The sequence below is a fragment of the Hyaena hyaena genome, unplaced genomic scaffold (genome assembly GCF_003009895.1).
Source record: "Hyaena hyaena isolate Hyena2069 unplaced genomic scaffold, ASM300989v1 scaffold_651, whole genome shotgun sequence".
Taxonomy (NCBI): Eukaryota; Metazoa; Chordata; class Mammalia; order Carnivora; family Hyaenidae; genus Hyaena; species Hyaena hyaena.
Window position 1 is genome coordinate 679,285 of NW_024081282.1, and position 27,817 is coordinate 707,101.

Here is a 27,817-nt window from a genome sequence, read left to right on the forward strand (position 1 = left end):
TACTCCTTTATCTTCAGCTTCTGTTGATTAGCTCGTTTTCCCTGCGGCCTCTTCTGTCGCTTTCCGTGTTGCAGTTTTGCGAGGGAAATGGCGGCCCCGGAGCCGCCGCTACCGCCCATGTCAAGAGGATGCCAGAGCTCTGCTTCGCTCTCTCCGTCCCGGGGCGACCGAACCCTTCTAGTGAGGCACCTGCCAGCCGAGCTGACTGCTGAGGAGAAAGAGGATTTGCTGAAGTATTTCGGGGCGCAGTCGGTGCGCGTCCTGTCAGATAAGGGACGACTGGTAAGGGCGCCGCCGTCCCAGCCCCCGGGAAGGCCCTTGCCTCTGGGAGGGGAAAGCTTTGACAGAAGGAAGACAGAAAAGAGTGGGAAAAGGCGCTTCTGTAGCGGGGGCGTCCCCAGCTTTCCTCTTTTAACTCAAGATGTTTTGCGTACTAAGCGAAGTTTTAATTGGCTTGAGCCTGTATTAATCAACGCTGCCGAGAAGGGCAAGGCAGAAGAGTGGTAAATGGCTTATGTTCCCTTTTCTCATCCATCCTGGGAATCTCAAAACTCCTCTGAATTTGAGAGCATTCCTTTTAAACTCAGTACTCTCAAATATAAAGTACAAAGACCTTTTCAACAGTGTTTGTTCACTTAGAAGCCACTGTAAAGACAGTCGTTAAAATAGAGAAGCTACAATAGTACTTCAGTAAACCAGTTACAGAATTTCTACCAGATTCTTTCCGAAGAAATTATTCATAAAATCTTTTTCTAAAGTAAAGTTAAAAAATAAAAAGGGGGCACCTGGGTGGCTCAGGCTGTTGAGGCTTGGATTCTAGATTTCTCTCAGATCATGTTCCTGTGTGGTGAGATGGAGTCCCGTCTCGGGCTACGTACGCGCTGAGCTTGGAGCCTGCTTAGGATTCTGTCTATGCCCCTGCCCCGCTCACGCTCTTTCGTTCTAAAATAAAATAAAATTCAGTAAATAAATTTATTTCTGACGGAGTCTTTTGGGGAATGATATTTTTAAGACTGCTCGAAGTTTCTACACAGGAATTTACTCAGCTTATTTGCTTTTATGCCTGAAGATGTTTTGGATGGATTTCTGTCCATTAAAATAGTAATGGTGATGTTAAGTTTCTGCAAGATGGTGTGCAATGCAGCAAAATATCCGTGGCTTTAGTCTCCTCTAATTGAGGATTCTAATGTGAGTGATTCTAATGTGCAGCCAGGGTTAAGAGGTACTGAGAAGAAAGACCAGTCATGTATACCAGAAGTACAAATATTCTGTTTTTGAGTTTAAGTACACTTAATTAGGTCATCTTGGATCAGATCTGACAAAATTATAATGTGTGATATAATTAAGCAACTCTTGACAGGAACTCTTGCATGGCATAAGGATTCATTTACTTTAGACTACTGTTTTTTTCTGATGGTTTTTAAACTATTTACAGTTTATATTTAAAAATAGGCTTCTTTGAACCATTATTACAAGGATAAATCACAGAGGAAACATGCACTTAATGAATGATTTTCTGTTGGTAAACATTTTTGAACTTTTAGCTTATAGAGGAAAGTTTTTAAGATCTTCGTATGTATTACATATTGAAGATACTTTGTATATTGGAATAGTTAAGGGTTGTCATCTGTGTTGTAGGGGTTTTTAAACTTCTGGTCTATTGAACTGTTTGAAAGTATGTGTAAAACATTCTGTATATGTGTACACCTTCATATTTCAAAGGCTACATAGCTGTCATTTCAAGGAACTCTGAAACAAAGATTCAGAATCACTGTACTGAAATTATCAGTTAAAACAATCTCGATTTCCATCCTTTTCCATGATTTTATTGAGTTTTGAAATTTCTGTCAACTGGCAGAGTATCAGATTTCCTTATAAAAAACTGAAATTATGTTACAAATAATTTGTACCTTGATTCTTTTTCAGAAACATACAGCTTTTGCTACTTTCCCTAATGAAAAGGCAGCTATAAAGGTATAATAATTTTATTTTTTACTAGTAAAGTTGTCAGCAGTTTCCTATTAACAAATTTTTGTTGAAAAATGTGATGTTAAACTACAGTTTTCAAAAGCAAAAAGATCTGTATTTCAAGGGTTTTCCTCACAGACTGCATTTGGTTTATCAGTTGGCAAATCTTCTCCATCGTTTAGCTTTTTGGACATAAGAATAGATTAACTGGAGGGGCACCTGAGTAGCTCAGTCAGTTAAGTGTTGGACTTCAGGTTGGGTCATGATCTCACAGTTTGTGGGTTCGAGCCCCATCAGGCTCTGTGCTGGGAGTCTGGAGCCTGCTTCAGATTTTGTGTCTCCCTCTCTCTCTCAAAAAAAAAAAAAAAGATAAACATAGATTAACTGGAAAGCAAATTAAAATTGAATTGTAATTTCATAGGTGATTAAAAATAACGAGTTCTAAAGGATGTAAAGATTGATAACTCTTAAACTGCTGCAAGGCAAGATGTTTTAAGCATTAAATGGAAAATACATATATTTTAAAAAATCCTAGGGATTTATTTGCAAAGGAGTTGACCTTTGAGGTAGACCTTAATGAGTAGTTGGATTTTGAGAAGAAAACAAAGGGAGATGGGTCTTTCAGGTAGGGGGAACACTAAGTGAAGCTACAGAACATGGAAAGTTGTAAGTAGAGTAAGAATTAAGGGTTGAACTGGAAATAGGACTTGGAAAATAGGTTGAGGTCTAAATTTGGGTGGGAGGGAGGGATTGAATCTTGTTTAGTAGATATTAGTTAAGGCACTGATACTTTTGAGCTGGCCAATAATATGGTCAGCTCTGTCAAAGATACCTGTAGAGTTCATGTAATGGATTAGATATGGAAAAATTAGAGGTAGGTAGACCAAGTAGAAAGCTAAGACAAGAAATTTTATAATGGGCAAAGCAAGATAAAAGATCTGAAGAAATCAATAAGAAGACAAAGGAAGAAATAGGTATGCACTTGGTAGAGATTGAGGTCTTGTAGGTCTTGTGATTCCTATAGAGATAGAGGTTTGAGATTTTTGGACTGAGGTGTTAGGTTATTACATTTGCTGACATTAGGGGCAGGATTTAAAAGAATTTTGCAAAGGTAGATAATAAATACAAATGTTATCTATTAACTTTTGGAGTCAGTGAGCTACTTCTGTGGATATATTTTTAATACAGTTAAAAACATGGCTCTAGAGCTGAGACAAGGTCAAAATGGAGTTTCTTGAATCTGGTGAATGATATGATTGCCCAAGGAAGACAGGCCAGGAAAGGAGAATGGGATTGAGAAGGTAAAAAGGAAGTAGAATTACAAAGTAAGTAGCTGAGAGAGATGAAGGAAATTAGTTAACATTAAAAATTAAAAACCATATGTCCTTGAAGAGAATATGTGTGACATCCATTTTGCAAGGAAGAAAGTTGAAGCAGTTGAACTTAGATGCTCTGTATTTCAGACAGTCAAAAGTTCACTGATAGTAAAGAGGTCTAGAGTTGATTTAGGGACTTGAAAATTATTTACATATTTTAAAATGAGGCAAAAAGTAGTAAAATAAAATTGTAGCCCTAGTTAAGGCAGGTAAATCAGTGAATAAAATATTTATGAAAAAATAATAAGTAAATAAAGATTTATGTCCTCATTGAGGCTCACATTCTCTAAAGGGGAGACAGATTATAAATAATAAATGTAATTGTTTAATATTTTAGAAAATGATACGTGCTATGGAATATAAAGGAAAAACAAACAGGATCAAGAGTGCTAGATGGGGATGGTTAAGTTGCAGTTGAGGTGTTTAGGGTCATATTTCAGTAACCATTTGAAGGAGGTGAAGGAAGTTAGCGAAGGGAATATCTGGAAAAGTGCATTTTGATCAGAATATTGGCTAGAACAGGGGCTGTAGTGTAGGAGAATATCATGTACAAGTAAGCCAGAGTGGCTGAAGCAGACAGAATGAGGAGAAAATAATTGGATTTGAGGTCAGATAAGTAATAGAGGCCACATCATGTAGGTATTCTTTTTTTTTTTTAAGGTTATTTATTATGAGAGAGAGTAAGCATAAGCAGGGAAGTACAGAGAGAGAGGGAGACAGAACCCCAAGCAGGCTCTGTTCTGACAGAACTCACAAACCCTGAGATCATGACCTGAGCTGAAATCAAGAGTTGGATACCTAACCAACTGAACCACCCAGGCAACCCTCATTTAGGTAATCTAAGGATCCTAGATTTTATTCTGAGTAAAATGGGGAGCAATTGGAGTATTTTGAGCAAAGCAGTAACATAATACAGCATATTTTTAAAAGGATCACCTTGGGTATTGTGTTGAGAAGAGATGTAAAGCAGGGAAGAGTAGAAACAACAGAATCTACAAAAAGGTTATGGTGGCAGTTTAGTTCAGAGATGATAGCTATTTGGAACGAGGTGATAAGAAGTGGTTAGATACTAAATATATTTTGAAAGTAGAAGCAAACAGAATTTCTTGATGGCTTGGATACACTGTGGGAAGAAGTCTTACAGATGATTCCAAGATAAGTAGAAGAATGGAGTTACCAGCAACTGAAATGTGGAAAGTTCCAGATAGAAAATATTTGAGGGTATGAGGAGAGAACATTAGTGGCTCAATTTCTGAAATGAGATGTTTTGAGATGTTTGTTAGACACCTTATGGGAACTGTCGGGTAGTTTGGATATGTTTTCTTGGAGGAAACCTTCAGGAAGGTTTGGGCTGAGGTTATGAATTGGGGAATTATAAGCATAGTGATGGAATTTAAATTTAGGATGCTGATTAGATCACCAAGATAGTAGCTGGAAAGAGGGCCAATAATAGAACTCTGGAGTATGCCAACATTTAGAATTTGAGAAGGCACAAGCCAAGAGTAAAGAGTAGAAACCAGTGAGCTAGGAAGCAGACAGCAGGAAAGTATGATGTCTTAATACCAAGTAAAGAACATGTATCAAGGAGGGAGTGATCAACTGTGTTAAATGCAATAAAATGATGACTGAAAGTAGACCATAGGCTTGGCAGTACAGAAATTGTTGTCTTTGACAAGCAGTGGCAGTGGACTGAGTTGGTGACTGGATGGGAAGAAAGGGATTTTATGTAAAGGGCTTAGGTAATTCTTAAGGAGTTTTCTGCAACAGTAATTATAAAGGAGGGGAGAAGAGCAAAGTGGATCAATGGATGAAGAAAAACAAGTTAGGATGGGAGAGAGAGAAGCATATTAGTGCTAATATGGACAATTTAGTAGAGGACAGAAAATTAAAGAACACTTCCCAAACAGTTCCAGGGAGTAGAAGAGAGACTCTTGAGTAGATGAGAGGGTGGGATTTATTAGTATACAAGCCAAGCAACTGGATTTAGATTAAAAACATGACTAGTTAATACATTATAGCAGAAGGTAGAATATGTGAATACATATGCTGATAGATGGGAGTTATGATGGGAATCTGAAGTTCTCATCTAGTTGTTTTAGTTTTCCCAAAGTAGGAAGCAAAGTACTAGGCTAAAAGAATGGGAGAGAAATGTTGTGAGGTTGAGGAACCAGAAGAAAATACAAAATAGTTTCTTAAAAATTAGTTAAAAAAAACAAAACAAAAACTAAAAACGCAATATGTATGGCATCATTAAGTTCCACTCCCAAATTTGTGGTTGTGGTCATGAATTTAAAGTAAGCCCAGACTGATTCTGTTTGTTTTTCTAACCTTTTCAGCTGCCTAGGTATAGGCAGATTTGGATTTAAGCGTATCTTCGTTTTGGTAAGTAATAGGAAGCAGTCCCTTAATAAATGACAAAGGCTAACCAGCCTGACATTAGAAATGGGTAAGAAATAGCCAAGAAAATGTCAGCATTAACAAAGAGCATGTATAAGTTATTATGTAGATGTTCTCTAACAATTTTTGGTAGAATTATAAAATATTTTACTCTTGCTTTTCCAACTGAAGGCATTGACAAGACTACATCAGCTAAAACTTTTGGGTCATACTTTAGTTGTTGAATTTGCAAAAGAACAAGATCGAGTTCATTCCCCATGTCCCTCTTCAGACACTGAAAAAAAGAAAAGGTATGTAGATAGTTAGGTTTTCCTAAAATTTTAAAGTATTTTTAGTCAATTGTGTTTTCTATTGGGTTGTTTTCAGACTAGCAAGTAAATAATTTAAGATAATAAATTATACATCTCTTGAATCTAGTATATTTATGTTCTTAATTATGCATTAGGAATCTTGAGTGTTGATTTAATATTAAGAACTTAATCAGTGGGAAGAGGATAGAGTGAAACTCCTTCAACTTTAAGTGGAGGAATATAACTAGTATAAGTCCTTGTATTACAGATAGCAGGGTGTCATGAAAAGGCATGGCCTTTGAAATCAAAAACTTGTATTTGGTTCCAAACTGTAACTCTTTGTAGTTATAAAACTTTTATAAATTTGCCTTCCACTAGTGGTTCTCAGAGTACTCCCTGGACGGGCTGCATCATCTAGGATCTTGATTGGAATACAGATGCTTGGGGTGCCTGGGAGGCTCAGTTGGTTAAGCATCCATCTGGCTCTTGATACCAGCTCAGGTCATGATCTCACAGTTTCTGAGATTGAGACCCATGTTGCTGTTAGCACAGAGCCTGCTTGGGATTCTCTCTCTCCTTTCTGTCACTCCTCTGTTTGTACTTGCTCTGTATCTCTCTCTCTCTTTCAAAATAAGTGAGTAAATAAATAAATGAATAAATAAGCATTAAGGAAAAATGAAATACAGATTTTTGGGCCTTACTCTAGTCCTACTGAATTCGAAATTTGGGGGGTGGGAAGAGGAGGATAAAGCCCAGCAGTCTGAATTGTAGTAAACCGTCTAAGTGATATTGATAACACAGTATGAAATTTGAATACCACTGTTGTATACCATGTGAACTTCAGGGGTAGTTTTTTGCTTTTTGTTGTTGTTTTTTGTCTTTTTTCAATGAGATTTGTCATACCATCTTCATAGGGTTTCATTGAAGTGTAAAAAGAATAAATGAAAATGTATGCCTTGTATAATGTCTAGGATAAAGAAGGACATTTACTAACGTTGATTACTATTTACCTTTCTTTTGCTATTTGTTTGGGATTATTTGTTTGGGATTATTTGTTTGAGAAATGGTTGGAAGTTTTATTTATTATGGAACTATTTTCATAATACAGTACCATGTTGAAAAGGTAATATGTCTTTTCTGTATGCATTTTTTTTACTCTATTTCTAAAGATTAACTTTCATTCTGTATTTTTTAGATCTGATGACCCTGTGGAAGATGATAAAGAAAAGAAAGAACTTGGTTGTTTAACCATAGAAAATGGGATTGCACCAAACCACGGGTTAGCATTTTTTGTTAGTGTTTTGTTGTTTTTTCGGTTTTGTTGTTCAGAGTACGTGTGTACGTGCCTATATTGCATATAAAATCTTTTACAGAATATTATCTGTCATGTATATTTTTAACATGTTGATTAAACATTTTGAGCTATTAGAGTTTGTCACTGAATTTGGGTCCTTTAAAATGTTAAGAGCTATATGGGCGCCTGGGTGGCTCAGTCAGTTAAGTGTCCAACTTCAGGTTAGGTCATGATCTCATGGCTCGTGAGTTAGAGCCTTGCATTAGGCTCTGTGTTGACAGCTCAGAGCCTGAAGCCTGCTTTGGATTCTGTATTTCCCTCTCTCTTTGTCCATCCCCTCCTCACACACTTTCTCTCTCTCTCAAAAATAAATATTAAAAAAAATTTTTTTTAATGTTAAAAGCTATAATATAAGGTCTGATAAGAAAGACCTTTAGTGCAGTCAGAAAGCAAATTTCTTTTTAAATGTACTTATTTGGGATTATTAGGAGCAAGGTAAATCTAAATCTATGTAAGCAATTTTATGTGTTACCTAAAAATTGAGTTATTGATATGAAACTTACTAAACATGATAAACATTTTAAATATTTTTTAGGCTGACTTTTCCTCTGAATTCATGCCTCAAGTATATGTACCCACCACCTTCAAGCACAATCCTAGCAAACATTGTAAATGCTTTGGCAAGTGTGCCTAAGTTCTATGTACAGGTAAGTAGAATGAAAAGTAACTTTGCACAAAATTGATGCTTGAATAACTTGATAAGTTATTTTCCATGCTAATTTTTATACTTTCCATAATAGTGTTAATCAGACTAATTCTAACAGGCAATGATATTACAGTAATTTAAAGGTGTCTTAGTCAGTTTGGGTTGTTATAACTAAGTACCATAGATTCAGTGGCTTATAAACAACAAAAAATTATTTCTCACAGTGCTGGAGATTGGAACACCAAGCTTAGGGTGCCAGCAAGGTTGAGTTCTGGTAAGGGCCCTTTTCTGGACTGCAGATGACTGTTTTCTCTTTTTTTATTCATACTTTGCAAAAAAATGGTGAGAGAGCTCTCATGGGTCTCTTCTATAAGGGATAGTAACCCCATTTGTGGGAGTCTACTCTTATGACCTAATTACTTCCCAAAGTCCCTACCTTCTAAAACACATTGAGTATTAGGATGTGTATATGGGTGGGGGTTCAGTCCATTGCAAAAGGTAATGAAGTGATACTGTATTCAAGTAGAGGTGTTTCTAAACTGTGGCATGTTTAGAATATGTAATTCTAATTACATGTATTAGTAATTACATATTTCTAATTACATAATTCTAATTATGTAATTCTAATTCTATAATTCTAATTACATAAATAGGTAATATGTTTAGTATTAATAATAATAATAAACATAAGCTGATTTGGGAAATTCAGTTTCTGGTAATTTTTGTTACTTGAGCATACACCTTTAATATAGAGATTCTTTCCTAAAGGAAAAGGCATAGTAGACCATTCAGCAAATGCTTGAAAGTATTAACATTATTAACATACTTTGAAATACAAAATGTAGATGATATTTTTTTTCTTTATTGTACCTTCTGTTGCATAATTCTACAGTAATTAAAGGGAAATATATAACATTTTGATAGCATTTATGTTGCAAGAACATGTTTTTAGTAATGGGAATAATAGTATTTGTAGAATTGACAAACATTTTAGGAAAGTTAATCTTCTGAGATACACTAGTGCCTGGCATTATCCCTGTTTTGGGATAAGGCAAGGGGTGTGTGATTTGTTAAATCACGAGTGTTATTGCAAAGCTTTAAAGTATGTAAAATAGAAGATGTGAGTTCAATCATCATTTTATTATGTGATTTTAAGTGTTTTTCTGCTTTAAGGTACTTCATCTTATGAATAAAATGAATTTGCCCACACCTTTTGGACCAATTACAGCACGACCTCCCATGGTAAAAAAGCTCTTAGAACTTTAAAGATTTACAACTTCTCTTCTGAGTTGGAATTATTTAAGATAAAGGTCACAAATATTGTGCCTGTAACCTCTAATATGCATTGAAAATAAGGGACAAATATAAAGTTAATGTAAAATTAGTCAAGTGGACAACTAAAAGTGGAAGAAAGTCAGAACATGAAAGAGATGTGTTTGGTAATAGAGGTCACGATTTCTGTGATATCTTTTTTTTCTGTATTTATTTCTTAGGCTATATATCCATCATGGGACTTGGACTCATGACCTTGATATAGTTGCATGCTTGGGTGTCTGAGTATCTTAATTAAGTGTCCAACTCTTGATCTCAACTCAAGTCTTGATCTCTCAGGGCCAGGAGTTCAAGCCCTGTGTTGAGCTTCATGCTGGGAGTGAAGCCTACTAACAACAAAAAGGAGTGGCTTGATCTACTGAACCAGAGGCCATCATCTGCCATTGTTGTTCAGTCCTCTGACCCAGAACATTCTGCCATTTTATAAAATAATTACATTTAACAATTACGTAAAATTTCCATTGTTTCTGGTTTACTGCATATGGAACTTCATTTGCAAAAGACAAGAAAGGTTGCTAATAATTTTTATTAGAATTTACTCTGCAAATCTGTCAGTAATTTAGATCATCTATGTCTGCTCTTAAATAATTCTAGTTACTATTTTGGTGTGATACTCTTAGTACTTGTTTAGACAGTAGCACTGAGAAATTATTTTGAGTCCTAACATTTAAATAGAAAATTTGCTTTTCTACTATGTATTGCATGTTGGTTACTTTTCTAATGTCTGTACTTTTACTTTCGTAATATTTTGTAATCACAAGACCTCAATGCCTAGCACCTTTCAGGATTATTAGTCAGATTAGGCTAACTGTTAGGTGCATGGGGGCTCAGTCATTTAGGTGTCCAACTCTTGATTTTAGCTCAGGCCATGATCTTGTTGTTTGTGGGATTGAGCCCTGCATCAGGCTCTGTGCTGACAGTGTGGAGCCTGCTTGGGATTCTCTCTCTCCCTCTCTATCTGCCTCTCCACCTCACAAGCTCACATGTGCATGCTCATTCTCTCTCTCTTTCTCAAAATAAAAAATAAAGTTTAGGCTTACTACTGTTAAAATAAAATTCAAATCTTAGTCACTTAACACAGTATAAGTTATTTCTAATGCATGTCAGGTTCATCCCAAATGGGACAAAATGGTGTTCTACTCTACTGAATCATTCAAAAGACATAACTTCACTATGTGCATTCCCATATCCTTGAGGGTATTACCATACATCCTGCAGATCAAGAAGAAAGAGAGGATTATGGGTGGATTTTTTTTTTAATGCTAGCATTTTGTTGGCTAAAACTGTTATATGGTGAGATCAAACTGTAAAGGAGGTTTGGAAATTTAGTCCAGCTAGGTGTGAAGGAGAAAGAAATAAGTTTTGTGATCAATTAATCATCTTCTGTAGCAGGTGCTCCTCAATGTTGAATGTGTAAAAGAATATCATGAGGGAAAGAGATCTGAAAATAGTATGTTTGAATGGAAATGTTTTTTCTGTTCTATAAATATCATAGATTGCTATAGTCTTTTTGTTTTTTTCTTTTAATTAGTATGAAGACTATATGCCATTACATGCACCTCTTCCACCTACATCTCCTCAGCCACCAGAGGAACCTCCTTTGCCAGATGAGGATGAGGAATTATCAAGTAAAGAATCAGAATATGAAAGCAGTGATGATGAAGACCGACAGAGGTTTGTAATATCAAATGTTTGTTTGGATTTGAAGAAACAATATGAGAAATTCTCTTACTCTTATTAAATTTTGCCTATAATTGTTCATAATTTGGGGTGATTAGAATTTGTCCCCAATCCTCCAACCCCTGAGCATATATATTAGGTGCAGATTAACACCTGGGACTATATATTAAGACCTAAGGAAAATTTTTTTGATTATAAGTAATTTTTTAGATTGATGATTATGATACTCTAAAGTGCAGTTGATCCTCATTATTTGTGGATTGTGTATTTGTGAATTTGCCTACCTGCTAAAATTTATTTGTAACCCCAAAATCAATACTTATAGTGCTTTTATGGGCATGCACAGATAGTGAAAAATTTGAGTTGCTTGATGTGCGTATTCCTAGATGAGGTAAAATAGGGTGACAGCCTGCCTTCTTCAGCTCCCATACTGTAGTATGTTTTTCATGGTCTATTTAATACTAAGCTTTTCACATTTTTATGCTGCTTGTTTGTGATTTTGTTGTTTAAAGTGGTCCCCACCATAGTGTTGTAGTTCTGTCTAATGTTTACAAGATTGAGAAGGCTGTGATGTGCCTCATGTAGAAAACACATTACATAAACCTTCTTCAGGTTTGAGTTGTAGTGCTGTTGACTGTGAATTCAGTGTTAACGAATCAACAATATTTAAAATAAGGTGTCCTTCAGATACCATATGTTTGCACGTATAGGTGGATTAGGAGGAACTTAAAGAGGACCATAGGGGAGAAGAAGGGGGAAAATAGTTGGGGTGAGGGAGGGAGGCAAACCATGAGAGACTCTTGAATGCTGAGAACAAACTGAGGGTTGATGGGAGTGGGGGAGAGCGGAAAGGGAATGATGGGCACAGAGGAGGGTACTTGTTGCGATGAGCACGGGGTGTTATATGGAAACCAACTTGACAATAAATTTAAAGAAAAATAAATCACTCTGGAAAAAATAAAATAAAAATAAAATAAAGTAAAATAATAAAATAAAATAAAATAATAAAATAAAAAAATTAAAAAAAAATAAAATAAAATAAAATAGATGTCCTTAAACCAGAAACACGTAAAACGAGGTGTTTATAGATCAGTTGATAAAATGTTAGAGAATAGACTTGAAACTATTGTAAGAAACTAATCCTGACTTTCCCCTAGTGGTATTAATTCATTATTCACTAATTCTTTGTGGAGACTTGCGGGGGGGGGCTTTATAAAACATAACTATCTCAAATAACAAAAATAAGAATAGATTGTATTCATATTTTTTTCAGCTTATTCCATTAATTTTATTCACCTCTGAGTAATTTCCAGAGCATTTCTGGGGATTTATGCAAAGCCATTCATAGTAACTAATGCAGATGAATTTATTGGTCGTTCTTGACAACCTACATATATTTTATTTAAAGATTCTGGGAAAACCAGTAAATTGTTAATAATGTTCAGGTGTATAATCCATAGCATAGCCTAAAATAGGAATTGCTAAACATTTTCTGCATAGGGATAGAGAGTTCTGTTGTAGTAGGAAAGCAGCCACAGATAAACCTAAGTGAGTGGATATAGTCGTGTTTCAACAAAACTTTCTGTGTACAAAACCGGGTAGCTGGCTGAATTTGGTCCCAGGGCTGTAATTTGCCAGTCCCTGCTCCAGAAGATCAGTGTGTGCACATGATGGGAATCTTTTTTTTTTTTTTTAAGATTATTATTTATTTTTAAAGTTTAATTGTTTTGAGAGAGAGAAAAAGCAAGTACGGGAGGGGCAGAGAGATAAAGGCAAAGAGAATCCTAGATTCTTGAGGGTGGAGCTGACACAGGGTTTGAACTCAGGAACTATGAGATCATGACTTGAGCCAAAATCAAGAGTTGGACAGTTAATCAACTGAGCCATCCAAGATCCCCAAAGATTTTTTATTTTTATCTACACCAAACATGGGGCTCGAACCCAATCCCGAGATCAAAAGTCTTACGCTACACCAACTGAGCCAGACAGGAGCCCCATAGGTTGGGAATCTTTGGTAACTGTGTATAGAAGTCAGATACAGGAATGGTTGACCATCCATACACCAGTCAAAACCCAAGCGGAGAATCTAGGCAATATTTACAAATAAACAGTAACAAGTTCAGGGTTATGAAGTCAATGTTCACTTAAGTAGTTGCTCAATATATACATTCTTTCAAGAGAAAGAATTAAAATCAAAGTGTAGGTAGAGCCGAGACTACATAAATGGGGTAAATAGAGTGTCTTGAATAGACACATTTAGGAAAGCTGGCAGTTCTTGATAGACTGTACTTTAACTTATTACTAAATAAAGAACAGCTTAGAGTGTTGCCTTGTGTTAATTACATATCCTCTGTAAATTTTACTTTTTTTTGTAAAAATAAAATTCTTTACGTAGACTGGTGAAAACTCTTTTTGTTGTTTTATTTAGGTTTTCATTTAGGGACATCGTGAGGATTTTGCAAGTAATTCATCTTGAGTAATGAGAATAAAGTCCGCATGGAACAGTCTCTGGTTTCATGCTTTTCTATTATCTCCTGTCAATGTAAAAAGAAAAAAAAACAAAAAACAAAAAAACCTGTACTATTTATTCAACAAATATTTGTTGATTACCTGCTTAATTTATGCCTGGCACTGTTGTGGAGGCTTAGTATACTTTGAAAAGTTTGTGAATAGAAGCTTGTTTCTTATTACTAAATTCATAAAATTTGGGGTAAACTGTGATTGTTAAGAGGCTTTATTTTACATAGCACAAGTTTACATTTTTCCTCGCTTAGATTTAAAGCTTATTTTAACCACTTCTCCTTTCTTGAATTTTGCATGCATGTTTATTTTGCTTTCAAATTTCACAAATATAACTGTAGAAATAGAGCAATCAATGACTAGTGGTTTTTGAGCTTGTGCTCTATGGAAACACTATGTCTGATCCTGGGAGGATCTAAAAAATGCCTAGACAAGATCTTTTCTAAATATTAGTCATACTCAAAATGAAGATAAACTACATACAACGTATCAATTGTCTCACCTTGATAGTTATTTATAAACTACTTCAGAGTATAGTACTGAATTTGAAAACATTATTCTCAAGTAACTTGTTTGTATAATGATTCATGTGCAACATTTAAACACAAAATGCTTTAAAATAAAAATAGTTTAGTTTCTCTTTAGAAGAATCAAGATAATTGTATTTGTAAGGTTTTTTGAATTCATCAGTCAAGGAAAGAGCAGTAAAATTACATAGTTGATACTGCTGTATTCCATTTAACTTTTTGGCATCCTGTAAAACTTAGTCATTTTATTGAACAACTGATAATTTTTATAATAAAATATGTCTTTTAGAGATAAATTGAAACTAAGTAAATTCTCAGTTTCTTTAAAGTAAGATGAAAGGTGACCAAGGAAATTTAGAAACTGAGCTTATTTTAAATTATCTTAGTTGATGGCTTAGAAACTATACTTAATAGGGTGCCTGGGTGGCTCAGTTGGTTTGAGCATCCAGCTTCAGTTCGGGTCATGATTTCACAGTTTGTGAGCTTGAGCTCCATGTCAGGCTCTGTGCTGACAGTTCAGAGGCTGGAGCCTGCTTCAGATTCTTTGTCACCCTCTCCCTCTCCCCCTCCCCTTCCCCTGCTTGCTCACGCACTCTCTCTCTCTCTCTCTCTCTCTCTCTCAAAAATAAAAATCAAGAAAAAATTTTAAAAAATGTTTAAACTATAATTATGCTACATAAATCATAATTTATATTAGAATGTGTCATTTATATTTATAGCTTAATTTATATTTTATGTGCTTACATGAGAAATTTTTGTTTTTATTTTTCTTTCCCTAATGTAGAATGACCAAACTAATGGAACTAGCAAATCTTCAGCCCAAAAGACCGAAAACAATAAAGCAGCACCATGTTAGAAAAAAGCAAAAAATAAAGGATATGTTGAAAACACCATCTACTTCACACAGGTAATTTTGCTTTGGATTATGAAATAAGGGTTTTTAATGTACTTTGTATACTTGCTTATCTCATGTCATTTAAAAATAATTATGGCAGATATTTTACTTGCCTGTTTGCCATGGAATTCTTTGTATTTTGATATCTTAGATGAAATTATTAATTGCAATTTTAGGTTTTTTTTTTTTTTTTTTTTACCTACTCTACAATATAAATTTGTCTTGAGCTTATATGTAACGAAGAAAGGTGTTTGCTAAAAATCTTTTTTCTGTTTTATTTTTTTTACTTTTTCGTTTTTCTAATGTATGTTTATTTTCAAGAGACAGACACCGAGGGCAAACAGGGAAGGGGCAGAGAGGGAGACACAGAATCAGAAGCAGGTCTCCAGGCTCTAAGCTGTCTGCACAGAGCTTGACATGGGGCTCGAACCCACTAACCATGAGATCATGACCAGAGCTGAAGTCAGATGCTCAACCAACTGAGCCACTCAGGCACCTTTTTTTTCCATTTTAAAGGAATGAGTCTTATATTTTTTAAGCTTTATATTAAGTTTAAATATGATGTATGTTTTTTACCTATGCATGTCTTGATACTATAGTCCCATGCTTTTAATCTCTATAGCAGCACTAAACAATTAAAGATAAATCATGTGAACCAAATTCAGTTTTCTAATAGCCACATTAAGAGTGGATGAATTTAATATTGATAGTATATTTTATTTATCCCATAATACCCAGATTATTATTTTAGCATATAATTACTATAAACAGTTATTGATGTTTGGCATTTTTTTCTACAAAATTGTCATAGTCTGGTGTGTATTTTATATGCTTATATTTTAATTTGGACAGCAATATTTCAAGTGCTCATTAGCTATGCATGTGGCTAGTAGCAATTCTGTTTGACAGCACAGCTTTATTATACAGCATATAGAATACAGTACATAAAAATGCTTATATTAAACATAGAATAAACTTCTTTGTATACTGGTAAATGTCCTGAAGTTTGGAATCAGTAGTCTCCAGTACTGTCTCTGTCATCTAATGAGTGATGTCCCTTAATCTCAATCTCCTTGTCTAACTAGGAATTTAATAGTACTCATATTAGAAAATTTGTTAGTATTTATTAAAGTATTAATTGAAGTTACTTTGTGCAATGCCTTTAGTATTATAAGCACTTTGTCAGTGTTAATTTAAGGTAAATATGAAATGAAGTTTTACTCAGGATTTTATTTGCAGTTACAAAGTAATGTTATCACTGTTTATAAACAGCAGTTTACATCCAGTGCTGTTACCTTCGGATGTATTTGACCAACCACAACCTGTAGGTAATAAGAAAATTGAATTTCATATATCTACTGATATGCCATCTGCATTTAAGAAAGATCTAGAAAAAGAACAAAATCGTGAAGAACAAAATTATGGTAAGCATATTCTAGTTCTTTAATATGCTATGTAAAAATTCCTCTCAATCTGCTTTATGTGTCAGAATTAAAATTTTAAAATATGCAGGCTTGGTTAATATCATGGAATACTATCCATTTTGAACTTTTCCCTATAACTAAAATTAGTGCTTAATGATGAGACCATCACTGTTGCCTTTTGTTAGTAATGAACTATAGGGTGAAATTTAGCCTGGTTTTTGCTGATGTTTACACTAAAAATACAATAGAAAAGTTTCTTCTGTTGACTTTTCATTGTTAGGTCTGATGTTGTATGGTTTTATTAGTATAATTGTATTGATTAGGAAACAAACTATGTGACTGTTGAGTGTGTTGTAGATTTTATGTAAATATTTTTTATGCAAAAGACATGGAAGATTGTTTACTAAGATAGTGTTCTTAAGTTTAAAGATAATTTATTAGCATTACAGATATTTCTTCTGCTTATTTTAGGCATTAATTTGACATTATAATGGCATTACTTTGCATTTTAAATCTTTTTTTAAATATTGGATATAATACAAGCTGATAAAAAATAAAACATATAAAGTAACATTTTAAGAGGTAATACTTCAAACCCCACTCACTGTTCCCTATCTTACTACACAGAGATAGCCATTGTTAATAATTTGGAATATATTCTTCCAGACCTTATCCTGCACATGTGTAAACACATGTTTTCTTCTTTTTTAAAATGGGCATCATGTTTTATGTAGTATTTGCCATTGATTTGATAGTGACTTATTGAAAGCTTAGAGCATAGCAAACAGTATGCTAGGCACTAAAAGACAAGTTAGTCATGGTCTCTGACCTTTTGGAGTTTAAAGTCTAGTGGGAGTGCCTTACTGTATTAGAACATAAAATATATACTTTTTTTTTTTTTAATGTTTATATATTTTTGAGAGAGAGAGACAGAGACAGACCATGAGTGAGGGAGGGGCAGAGAGAAAGAGAGAGACACAGAATCCAAAGCAGGTTCCAGGCTCTGAGCTGTCAGCACAGAGACTGATGCAGTGTTTGAGTCCATGAACTATGAGATCATGACCTAAGCTGAAGTCAGATGCTCAACTGACTGAGCCACCCAGGTGCCTTTCATCAGTCTTTATTTAACCATGCTCCACTGGTAGAAGTTGAGGTTGTTTCTGCTTTTTTACTATTTGAGAAACCACTGGAACATACATTTTTACAGATCTGTTTTTGAGTACTTGTGTGAATATATGATCATAGAGCCAGTAACTGTTACAAAGGAGTGGAAGAACTGATTTTAAGTCCTTCCTTTATCATGGTTAGTGAGAAGGCATTACCTTCTTTTTTTTTTCTTTCATTAAGAGAATAGAACATATTTAACAGTTAAACTTGATTTGTAACTTTACAGTATTTCAATGTATGGTATGAAGGCTCCTTCTGTAGACTCTTGTCCTGGCCCTTCTGGCATTAGGGTTGGGTTGGAGTCAGCCATCTGACCATAATCTCCACCAGAGAGATAGCATATGCAGTACCTCTGCCCCAGAGCACAGTGCCCATCACAGAAAAGCAGATAATAAATATTGGCCAAGAGAAATACCAAGATGATCCAAGTAAACTGCTTGGCCTGGTCTAAATGTCTAAATATTAGCAATTATTGTTGTTTGTTGAATAAATGAACAGTAAGGGCACAGATTGCTCATTTTGTGTTTCAGTATTTATATATTTTTTTTTATTTATCTTGAGAGAGAGAGAGCACAAGCAGGGGAGGGACAGAGAGAGATGGAGAAAGAGAATCCCAAGCAGGCTCCGTGCCATCAGCATAGAGCCCAGTGCAGGGCTTGAACCCACAAACTGAGATCATGATCTGAACCATGATCAAGAGTCCGATGCTTAACTGAGCCACCCAGGCAGCCCTATATTTTTCTTTCTGTATATTTTTCTTTGTTATTTCATGTTAGCTACCCTTAGATGTAATATTTTTATTTTTTAAGTTTAATTTACTCAAAGGTTTAGACATGTATGAGAGGGTAACAGTCATCACATTCTACATCAGTGTCAAGTAGTAAATGTTGAAGTAACAGTAGAAGCAGTTTTAAGTTTTTTTGGGTTTTTTTGTTGTTGTTGTTTTTCTCTTATTGATGCTTTCAGGCCACAGGAGAACTGTTGTGCAACAACTTTTCAACATTATGTAGAAACGTTTATAATTCTAAATGTGGCATATTCTTTGCACCACTTTCATAGATTTTTAGAGTTTTTTTGGTAGTATGACTAGAATTTTTCTGAATGTTTATTTTGAATGTTTAACCCTATTTTCCCATGCCAGCTTAATTTACTGTCTTGGGGCACCTGGGTTCCTCAATCAGTTAAGCATTTGACTTTGACTTTGGCTTAGGTCGTAACATTGCAGTTCATGAGTTTGAGTCCCACGTCCTGGAGCCTGCTTCAGATTTCGTTCTCCCTCTCTCTCTGCCATTCCCTGCTTGTTCTTCTTCTTCTTCTTGTTCTTGTTCTTCTTCTTGTTCTTCTTCTTTTTCTTGTTCTTCTTCTTCTTCTTCTTCTTCTTCTTCTTCCTCCTCCTCCTTTCTTCTTCCTCCTTCTTCCTCCTTCTTCCTCCTTTCTTCTTCCTCTTTCTTCTTCCTCTTCCTTCTTCCACTTCTTCTTCTTCTTTCTTCTTCCTTCTTCTTCCTCTCTCTCTCTCAAAAATAAATACACATTTAAAAAATTTTTAAAAATTGCAGTGCTTTTGAATTTTCTTAGTCACTAATCTCTTAAGAATGAAGACTTGTTTTTTTGTACTTCTTGTAGGATCCAAGAGTAGGATTGACTTTTTTTTGGTGGAAGAGTGGGGAGTGGTTTAATGAAGTTTTTTTGGTATCTTCAAATGAAAGTGTCTTATGATTTCAGCATATGTCTGATCTTAATCTTTTAATAATCTTTGATAAGATTAATGGTGGTTTTGTAATATTATGATGTAGCATTATGAAGTCATCAGATGCATTGTAAAAATAATTGTAAATGACCACATTCCATTACAGAATGTCTTTGTTAGTTATGTAACTTATTTAATGAATTGCATATTTCTTTTGTGTAATTATTCATAGTTTAGAGTGGGGAGATTAAAGAAAATACTATTGACGCCCCGTCCCCTCCAACACCCATTTCTGCTTATCTTGCTCACTACATTTTAATCAGATATCCCTTCTGACACCTCAAACTAAATATATTGAAAATGAATTCATTTTCTTTCCCCTTTGCAGGCCCTTACAGGTAGCAACACAAATCAACCATTTGGCTGTTTAGTTATTGTGTGTAGCTATTTCATGTTACAGTGGCAGAGTTCAGTAGCCATAATAACAAAAAACATATGGCCTGCAAAGCCCAAAATATTTGCTATTTGAACATTTACAGAAAAAGTTTTGCCTACAGAAAAGTTCTAAAGCATTGAGAAAAACACTGAAGAGTTTTAGTACCAGAAGATATCTTAAAATGGAAAACACAACCTGTTTTGAAGGGAGGGAATTTTTAATTGATGATGTTAATGTTAACTTTTAGATTTACCTGCTACTGAAGGTGATACACCCAATGTAGGATTTGGAAAAATCTTCCCCAAACCTAATTTGAACATCACAGAGGAGATTAAAGAAGACTGTGATGAAATGCCATCAGAATGTATTTCTAGAAGGGAGTTGGAAAAAGGCAGAATTTCTAGAGAAGGTAATTTTGTGAAATAAACCAGTGCTTATTCCATTTCTTTGATGCTTCAGAAACAAATCTTTCATGTTCTTTCCTTAATTAAAGCATATCCTTCAAAACATCTTTCCAGTTAATGTTTTTAATCACTGCTTTTGGTTTTTAATACCCATATTCGGTAGGGAGTAAAGTGTCTCTCAATGCAGTGTTTTCAGTATATATATAATTGGGAAAAAATTTTGTTTTCATTCCCAAAACTTTTATATGACATTAAATAAAATCTAGTGGTCCATAGTTTGTAGTTCTGTATTTCCAAATACAATAAATATATCATCACAATATTGTGTTTGAGATGCATGCAAAGCAGTTGTTTGTTTAAAAAATATTTCAGTTTTGTAGTGATTAAAAGTCTGTTTAAAGATTTTATATGCTATAATGACAGTTTTTTTATTTCTAAGAATTTTTTCCTGTTTTACTACATTTTTGGAAATTAGAGGTTTGTTTTTTGGTTTTCTTAAATATTTACTTACTTTTGAGAGAGAGACAGAGCGTGAGTGGAGGAGGGGCAGAGAGAGAGGGAGAAACAGAATCCAAAGCAGGCTCTAGGCTCTGAGTTGTCAGCACAGAGCCCAACACGGAGCTCAAACTCACAAACTGTGAGACATGACCTGAGGCAAAGTGGGACCCTTAACCAACTGAGCCACCTGGGCACCCCTAGAGGTTTTTGACTGATGTGTAATGTTGTATTTTTTCCCATAATAATGGGAAATAAATCTCCAACTAGTATTTTTGGATAGAATATCAATTGTTAGGAACTGATTATTGACACTAAACAGGAGTAGCTCTATAGGGATTCAGAAGCCACAGTTTGTAGGAAATACTTAAGTATCAGGTTCGACTAATTCATACTTATATTTGACTGTGTTGGTGCCTGGTGGTTTGGGAAATTGATTTTAAGTAAAACAGTGACATGAATGATTGATAACATATTAAATTGCTTGTCTTTTTAATAAAATAACTTATAAAAGAACTTCAATAGTAGATATTTTATTGGATAAATTTTAGTTATTCAAGATGCCTGAAGTTTTTAAACTTTTATATTATCAGTTAACATCTTAAGTGGGTATTTTTATTAATAACATTGCTGTTAGTGGCTATAGTTTTGACATTTTCATAATGCTTTTGGTCTATTAACATTTGTATTTGAATGTTGTTATGGTTTTTCTTTGAAAAAAACAATGAAAAAATCTAATTTCATATCATTTTGTTTTGCTTTTAAATAAGAAATGGAAACACTTTCAGTTTTCAGAAGTTATGAACCTGGTGAACCGAACTGTAGAATTTACGTAAAGAATTTAGCTAAACATGTTCAAGAAAAGGTAAGTTGAAATTTAGAAATTGATTTTTTACTTTACTTTTTTGTTCCAAGCCTTCTTATTTGTCTTTTTCTTACTAAAATCCTAGGACCTTAAGTTTATTTTTGGGAGATATGTTGACTTTTCTTCAGAAACACAACGGATAATGTAAGTGGGAGTCCTGTCTTAAATTATGCTTTGTTTTTATCTGTTACAAATTATCACTGTTTTATCCCAACATTTTCCCTGTTGCATAAGTTTTAGATGTCTAAAGTAGTAGTCAGCAAACTTCTTTGTAAATGGGAAGATAGCAAACATTTTCTATTTTTAATTTATTACAGGCCATACAGTGTCTGTTAGGACTACTCAATTCTACTTTTGTAGTATGAAAGCTGGCATAAACTAATATTTATGGCTGAGTTCCAATAAAACTTTATTTATTTAATTCTAAAGCAGTGGTTCTCAAACTTTAACCTGAGTAAAAATCACCTGGAGAGCTTGGTAAAAAGTTCCTTCAGTCCATCTGGGTTGATGTAGGACCCATGAATTTGTATTTCTAAAAAGCTCATGGATAATGCCAAAGCTGCTGGCCCAAAGACTACACTTCGCAAACTACTGCTTTAATGACTCATTCAGGACTATATAGCAGTCAGGGCTAATTTTTCAGATTCTTAACATTGCCAGGAACTTCCCTTCTTTTAATTAGTCTGCGTTAAGCAACTCTCCCATTTTTATGAGAGCAAAAAGAGACAGATGTGATTTGTAAATGATATAAAAGCTAATGTTTAGAGTTAGAATTTCATTCTTTAAAATGCCATAATTAGTTAACTGAAGTATTTATAAGACCTTCAGCCATATAAATTAGAAGTAGGGAAAAGGAGAAAAGGTAAAGAGATTTTTGAGTGGAGGTAGAAGTGTAGAGGTAAAAGTAACTGTAACTAGTTAACCTTGTTTATACTCATTAGTAACAAATATCTGTTCTTATCAGGATACCAATAGTTACTTTTGCTAGGCATGCAAAATACTGCTTTTTATTGTTGCTACCTTTGAATCATAATTATAAGAAACAAAAAAATAAATGTATGTAGAAAATGTTTAGTGTACATAAATACATATGTGTGTGTGTATGTACCCATTTCCTCTATTTTTTCTATTGTTGCATATAGAATTTGAGGGGAAAGAATTCTATATGGAGAGAGCTGAATACATCAAAATGATCAATTAATAATGTTTTCCATGGGACTAGTCATGTGAATTAAAAAATCACTGCATTTTTAAATGCTTTGTATGGACTATCGCAGTTGTACGCAGTACTTTAAATTGCAGTTGGTTTTTCTGATTTTCTAAACTAGTTTTCCCAAAAATGTTGAAAAATGAATACATTATGAAATAATAGAACACTATATTTGGAATAAAAAATTCTGATTTTTTTTCACTCCAGCTTTAACTATATGACCTTAAAGAAGTCATTCTCTGTAGGCGTCACTTGTAAAAATGATTTTGATATTTAATTTTTTTTGAGAGAGTGTGAGTGGGGGAGGGGCAGAGAGAGAGCGAGTCACAGATTCCTAAATGGGCTCCAGGCTCTGAGCTGTCAGCACAGAGCCCAACGTGGGGCTTAAACTCCCCAACCGCCAGATCATGACCTGAGCTGAAGTTGGACACTTAACTGAGCCACCCCTGCACCCCCAAAATGATTTTGACTAGATGATCAATAAAGTCAGTTTCTACTTTGAAATTCTGTTACTTTTCTGTGGTTCTTCTCAGCCTTTCTGTTCTTGATTATGTAGTTGTTTTTTGTCACTTGAGTACATAGTATTGAGCTGACATGAAATTTTTTTAAAAATAGAGCTACGAAACAAAAATTTAAGTTTGTTTTCGTAGTTTCTAACTATAATTTTTAAGCTACATAAATACATTTAACATAGCTTCAAAAAGCTAGATAAAAGCACATTATCAAACTTAAATTACTTAGAATCAAATTTAGAACGGAATATAAAACATAATTTTAGGAAGCCTCAGTAATGTTTTAATCAGAGAGTGTAATCATTTATACTCTGCAGTAGAAAAAAATTTAAATGTTCAACACATTTCTTTTCCTGTCATCAAAATTGTTTGACATTCTTTAAATCAAAACCTCTTTTTCTTCCTTGTCTTCTAGGTTTGATATCCGTTTGATGAAAGAAGGTCGCATGAAAGGACAAGCTTTCATTGGACTTCCAAATGAAAAAGCAGCAGCAAAAGCCTTAAAGGAAGCTAATGGATATGTTCTTTTTGGAAAACCGATGGTGGTTGTATCCTTTAAACAATCTGTCCCAAAGATAGTGTGTCTTTTAAGTAGAAGGGTATACTTGCAACTTATTTTTATTTTATTGTTTAGAAATCTCAACACTTGGCATTCTAGCTTGACACTAAGTTGCAAACATACTTAGCTGAGTCAGGTGGTTGTTTAGATTTTTATTAGAGAATAAAGGAACCTTAGCAGCATAAGGTAATTAAAATTTAGCCGTGTTTAAACATTTCATTTCTACATCTCAGTAGTACATTCTTAGGCTAAGCCTAAAAGACTATAGTATCCACAAATCCACTTGGAGTCATTAAGAAGAGATAATGACTCACTGTAGTTTTACTGTTTTATTATATAATTCATATTTCTATTTGAAAATTTACCAATATATATCATTGATTAAACATTCTGCCTTAAGTAGTTAATGTGGTTTGCAGGCTAGAAATCAGAGGGATATATATAGTGAAGGTCCAGGTGTAAAAAATATATAAAGAAAAGGTAAATTTTTTACTTCTGCAAATCATGGGCAGCAGGTAGGCACTCAAGAAAGTATTTGACAAATGGCTGAGACTAAGAAGACAAGTATAAGAGATAAATTTTAAAAACTGTACTTCTGGGGTGTCTGGGTGGCTCGGTTGGACGTCCAACTTCAGCTCAGGTCATGATGTTATGGTTCTTGAGTTCAAACCCCACATCGTGCTCTGTGCTGATAGCTCAGAGCCTGGAGCCTGGTTTGGATTCTGTGTCTCCTTCTCTGCCCCTCCCCCATTCATGCTCTTTCTCTCTCAAAAATATATGAACATTACAAAAAATTTAAAAACTGTACTTCCACCCTACATTAGGAAGTTCTTAATAATTATTTAGAGAAGATTACTGTCATGTTTGTGAAGGAAACCTTAATTTTTAAATATTAGCAATTTGCTCGATCTGCTAGACCAAAACAAGATTCTAAAGAAGGAAAAAGAAAGTGCTAAAAATTAATAAAGGTAAGTATGGATATAACGTAATAAAAGAACAAGACTGTCTTGAGATAAAATTAAGGAAGGATAAAAACCTGATAGAGTGATAATTCAGGTTATCTCCGAAAATTTTTAAAGGATATCAGTTAATTGATCAATCAGCCCATGTCTCCCTCTCTGTGTCACTGTGCAGTTAATTCCCAGTGAATTTCAAAATTATAACTACCTTATGAATAAATCCCATATGTATGTAATAATTTAGCTTGGAGAATGAATTTATGAGAAGAATGAGTGTCTTAAAACTTTTTCTAGCTAGAGGAAAGCAATACTTCTTAACCTTTAATATGTATTACAATCATCTGAAGGGCTGATAAAACAGTTCACTAGACTTCCCCTCACCCTCACACATTTTGTGGGCTAAAAAAATGGTCTGGGCAATAGGTCTGGGCTAAGGGTCTTGGGTAGTTTTCCTGTGCTGAGACTGGGAAAATGTCTGCCAAGCGAGACAAATTGGTCACACTTAATGAGGCCTAAGATTTTACATTACTAATTTACATGTCATGACCTATTTACATATTTTTTGAGGTATGAAATCTTTTGCCTTTCCAATAAGTAATTTTAATGCATACTTAAGTAATTTAATGATTTAAAATGGTAGAATTAACCATTTTAAACCTCAAAATTTATGTTACATTGTTTGATTTTAGGAAGTTGAGTGAAAATATATTCATTTTGTTTTATTTTAAATCTTCCTGCCTTTATAAACTGGAAGAACATGAAATAACTTGGTCAGCTTCACTGGTTAAGCTGAAAAAAATATAAATAGGGAAAATTTTGCATAATGTTTATTCCTTTTACGAAATGCCTTGTTAATTTGAATTTTGTGAAGTATATATACTGATTTAGTCAGAATTCTTACAAATACCTTAATGGACCAGTTAGAAGTTAACAATTTTCAGTGTGTGTTTAAAAAAGTAATCTTATGTAAATATAATGTGAAAACTGAGAAAAAAATTAAACTACATTCTGCTGTTCTTCTTTAGAAGCATTCCTGCGTAAATACTGCTGTAATACTGTCATACAAAGTGTATCCTTTCTTGTTGTATCCTTTTTGGGGCAGTGTTTTTTGTTCTTCCTAGAAATGTTTTGTCCCTCTCCCACTCATTGATTCAGAATAAGCAGTTTTTTATAATTTATTCAAATGAGTTTTTAAAATTATCAGTGTTAATTGGACAAATCATTTGTGTTTTTTTTTATTTACTGAATTTTCTATGCTGTTCTTGAGATTACATAAATTTTCCAGGGAAAGTTAGTGAATCAGGTCAATGTATTTACTTGGAGAATGTATGCATTTGCTTTAACACAGAATTTAGTCTTGTTGCTTATATTATGTATTTCCTAAACCTAATTCAGTAACATATGACTTCTGTTTTATGATGTATCTGGTTTAGGTGTTTTATATAACATGTTCTAAATTTTGTTTGGGGAAAGGATTTTTTTTCTTTTAAAAAAACGTACATTTAATGAAAATTAAGATAACTAGATTTCTTTGTAAATTCCAAGTAAAAGGAGCAGACCTCACATCTGAGGTTTTATTACTGATATCTCTTTTGAGATAGATAGCAAGCAGAAGTATCTCTTTTCCTCTTTTTCTAAACAAAACAAAAGGAATAAGAAAATAGGAACAGAGGGAAGAAGACATAATGTTGACTCAGGGTAGCACATTAAGTGAAAAGAAACAGTACTGGTAGGTATACAGAATAACAGTGGTTTCCAGAATGGTTGATGACCAGAATTACTCAAAACAGTGGTTTTTTATCTTGGCCACATTTTGGAAATCACCTGAGAAACTTTTGAAAAATACTGATAAAAGAAAAAAGGCTAAAAAATATACCATTGCTTAGGTTTGTCTCCGTTTTGATTTAATTGATCTAGTGCACAACATAGATACTGGAATTTTTCAACCCTCCTAATGTGTGACCAAGGTTGAGTATCACTAAGGAACAATTTTTCCATATAAAGAATCCTGGAGTCTCTCCTAAAACTAATAAATCAGAATTTCTGGGAATGAGACCAAGAATCTAATTTGAAAAGATTCCTTAGGGGCGCCTCAGTGGTTCAGTTGGTTAAGCGTCCAACTTCGGTTCAGGTCATGATCTCACGGTTCGTGGGTTCGAGCCCTGCGTCAGGCTCTGTGCTGACACCTCAGAGCCTGGAGCCTGCTTCGGATTCTCTTTCTGCCTCTCTCTCTGACCCTCTCCTGCTCATGCTATCTCTCTCTCTCTCAGAAATAAATAAAACATTTAAAAAAATAAAATAAATTTTAAAAATAAAAATAAAGAAAAAAGATTCCTTTAGTAGTTACAAGGGCTAACCAGTATGGATACTACTTAGATTAAAATGGTTAGATGCCTAGCCATCCAGCTTCCTGCAAGCAGGAAAACCAAGAATTGGAGCCTCTATATTTTTTACAAATCCTGTAATTACTAGTACTATAAAAATAATTCAAAATTCTATTAATAATTATCACTCTGAGTACAAATATTTGACGATGTTGGAATTGCTATTTTAATAGAAATAGTTAAAATGTTTTTTAATGTTATAAATCAGTTTCTGTATAAGCTGTTTATTTAGACAATCAAGTTTGTAGTACTGACATGATTCACTAATTTTCTAAATATAAATGTTTTAGCTTTTAGTTATTTTAAAACTATTGAAATGCTTTATAATCATCATTATTTTTAATGAATTCTCATGGTGTTTTAGGTTCCTTTTGATTCCATGTCTTCCAACTGCTTTCCAACTTTGAGAAGAAATTGACACCTGGACTATGGAACTGTGCGTAACAGCTTTTAAAGTCTATTTAAAAATTAGATTTATGTGCATTTAAATCTGTTTATTTGGGATATATTACATGTATTTTAATCATCTTCCTCATATATAATAAATTATTTTCTTTCCAATAAATAATGTTCTTAATTTCTCTTTATGTTTAGTACATTTGGAAAGTGTAATTTGATAATTACATAAAAAATTTTAAGGTAATTTTACAATACTAAATAGAAGTTTTCTTTTATGATTACAGAAAAAGCTCTATTTTCATTCTCATCTGAATACCAATGCACTTACATA

General features: G+C 33.9%; 1 protein-coding gene across 3 annotated transcripts; it reads left to right on the plus strand.

The window, feature by feature from the left end:
• On the plus strand, nt 1-27,535 carry RNPC3 (RNA binding region (RNP1, RRM) containing 3). Of its 3 annotated transcripts, XR_005525395.1 has the most exons (16): nt 1-282; nt 1,927-1,974; nt 5,913-6,031; nt 7,227-7,310; nt 7,921-8,032; nt 9,205-9,273; nt 10,895-11,037; nt 14,875-14,997; nt 16,258-16,409; nt 19,947-20,108; nt 21,369-21,463; nt 21,549-21,607; nt 23,601-23,733; nt 24,641-24,712; nt 25,729-25,787; nt 26,354-26,576. XR_005525395.1 is itself a non-coding variant. In XM_039216654.1 (15 exons), exons 1-14 carry the CDS (start codon nt 88-90, stop codon nt 24,698-24,700), a joined length of 1,554 nt encoding a protein of 517 aa, XP_039072585.1. In that variant the 5' UTR covers nt 1-87; the 3' UTR covers nt 24,701-24,712; nt 27,452-27,535. The 3 variants fall into 3 exon arrangements, 2 of the variants coding, with proteins under 2 accessions (XP_039072585.1, XP_039072586.1); XM_039216654.1 differs by lacking the exons at nt 25,729-25,787; nt 26,354-26,576 and adding an exon at nt 27,452-27,535; XM_039216655.1 differs by lacking the exon at nt 26,354-26,576 and having other exon boundaries at nt 25,729-25,896.
• The last annotated feature ends 282 nt before the right edge of the window (nt 27,536-27,817 follow it).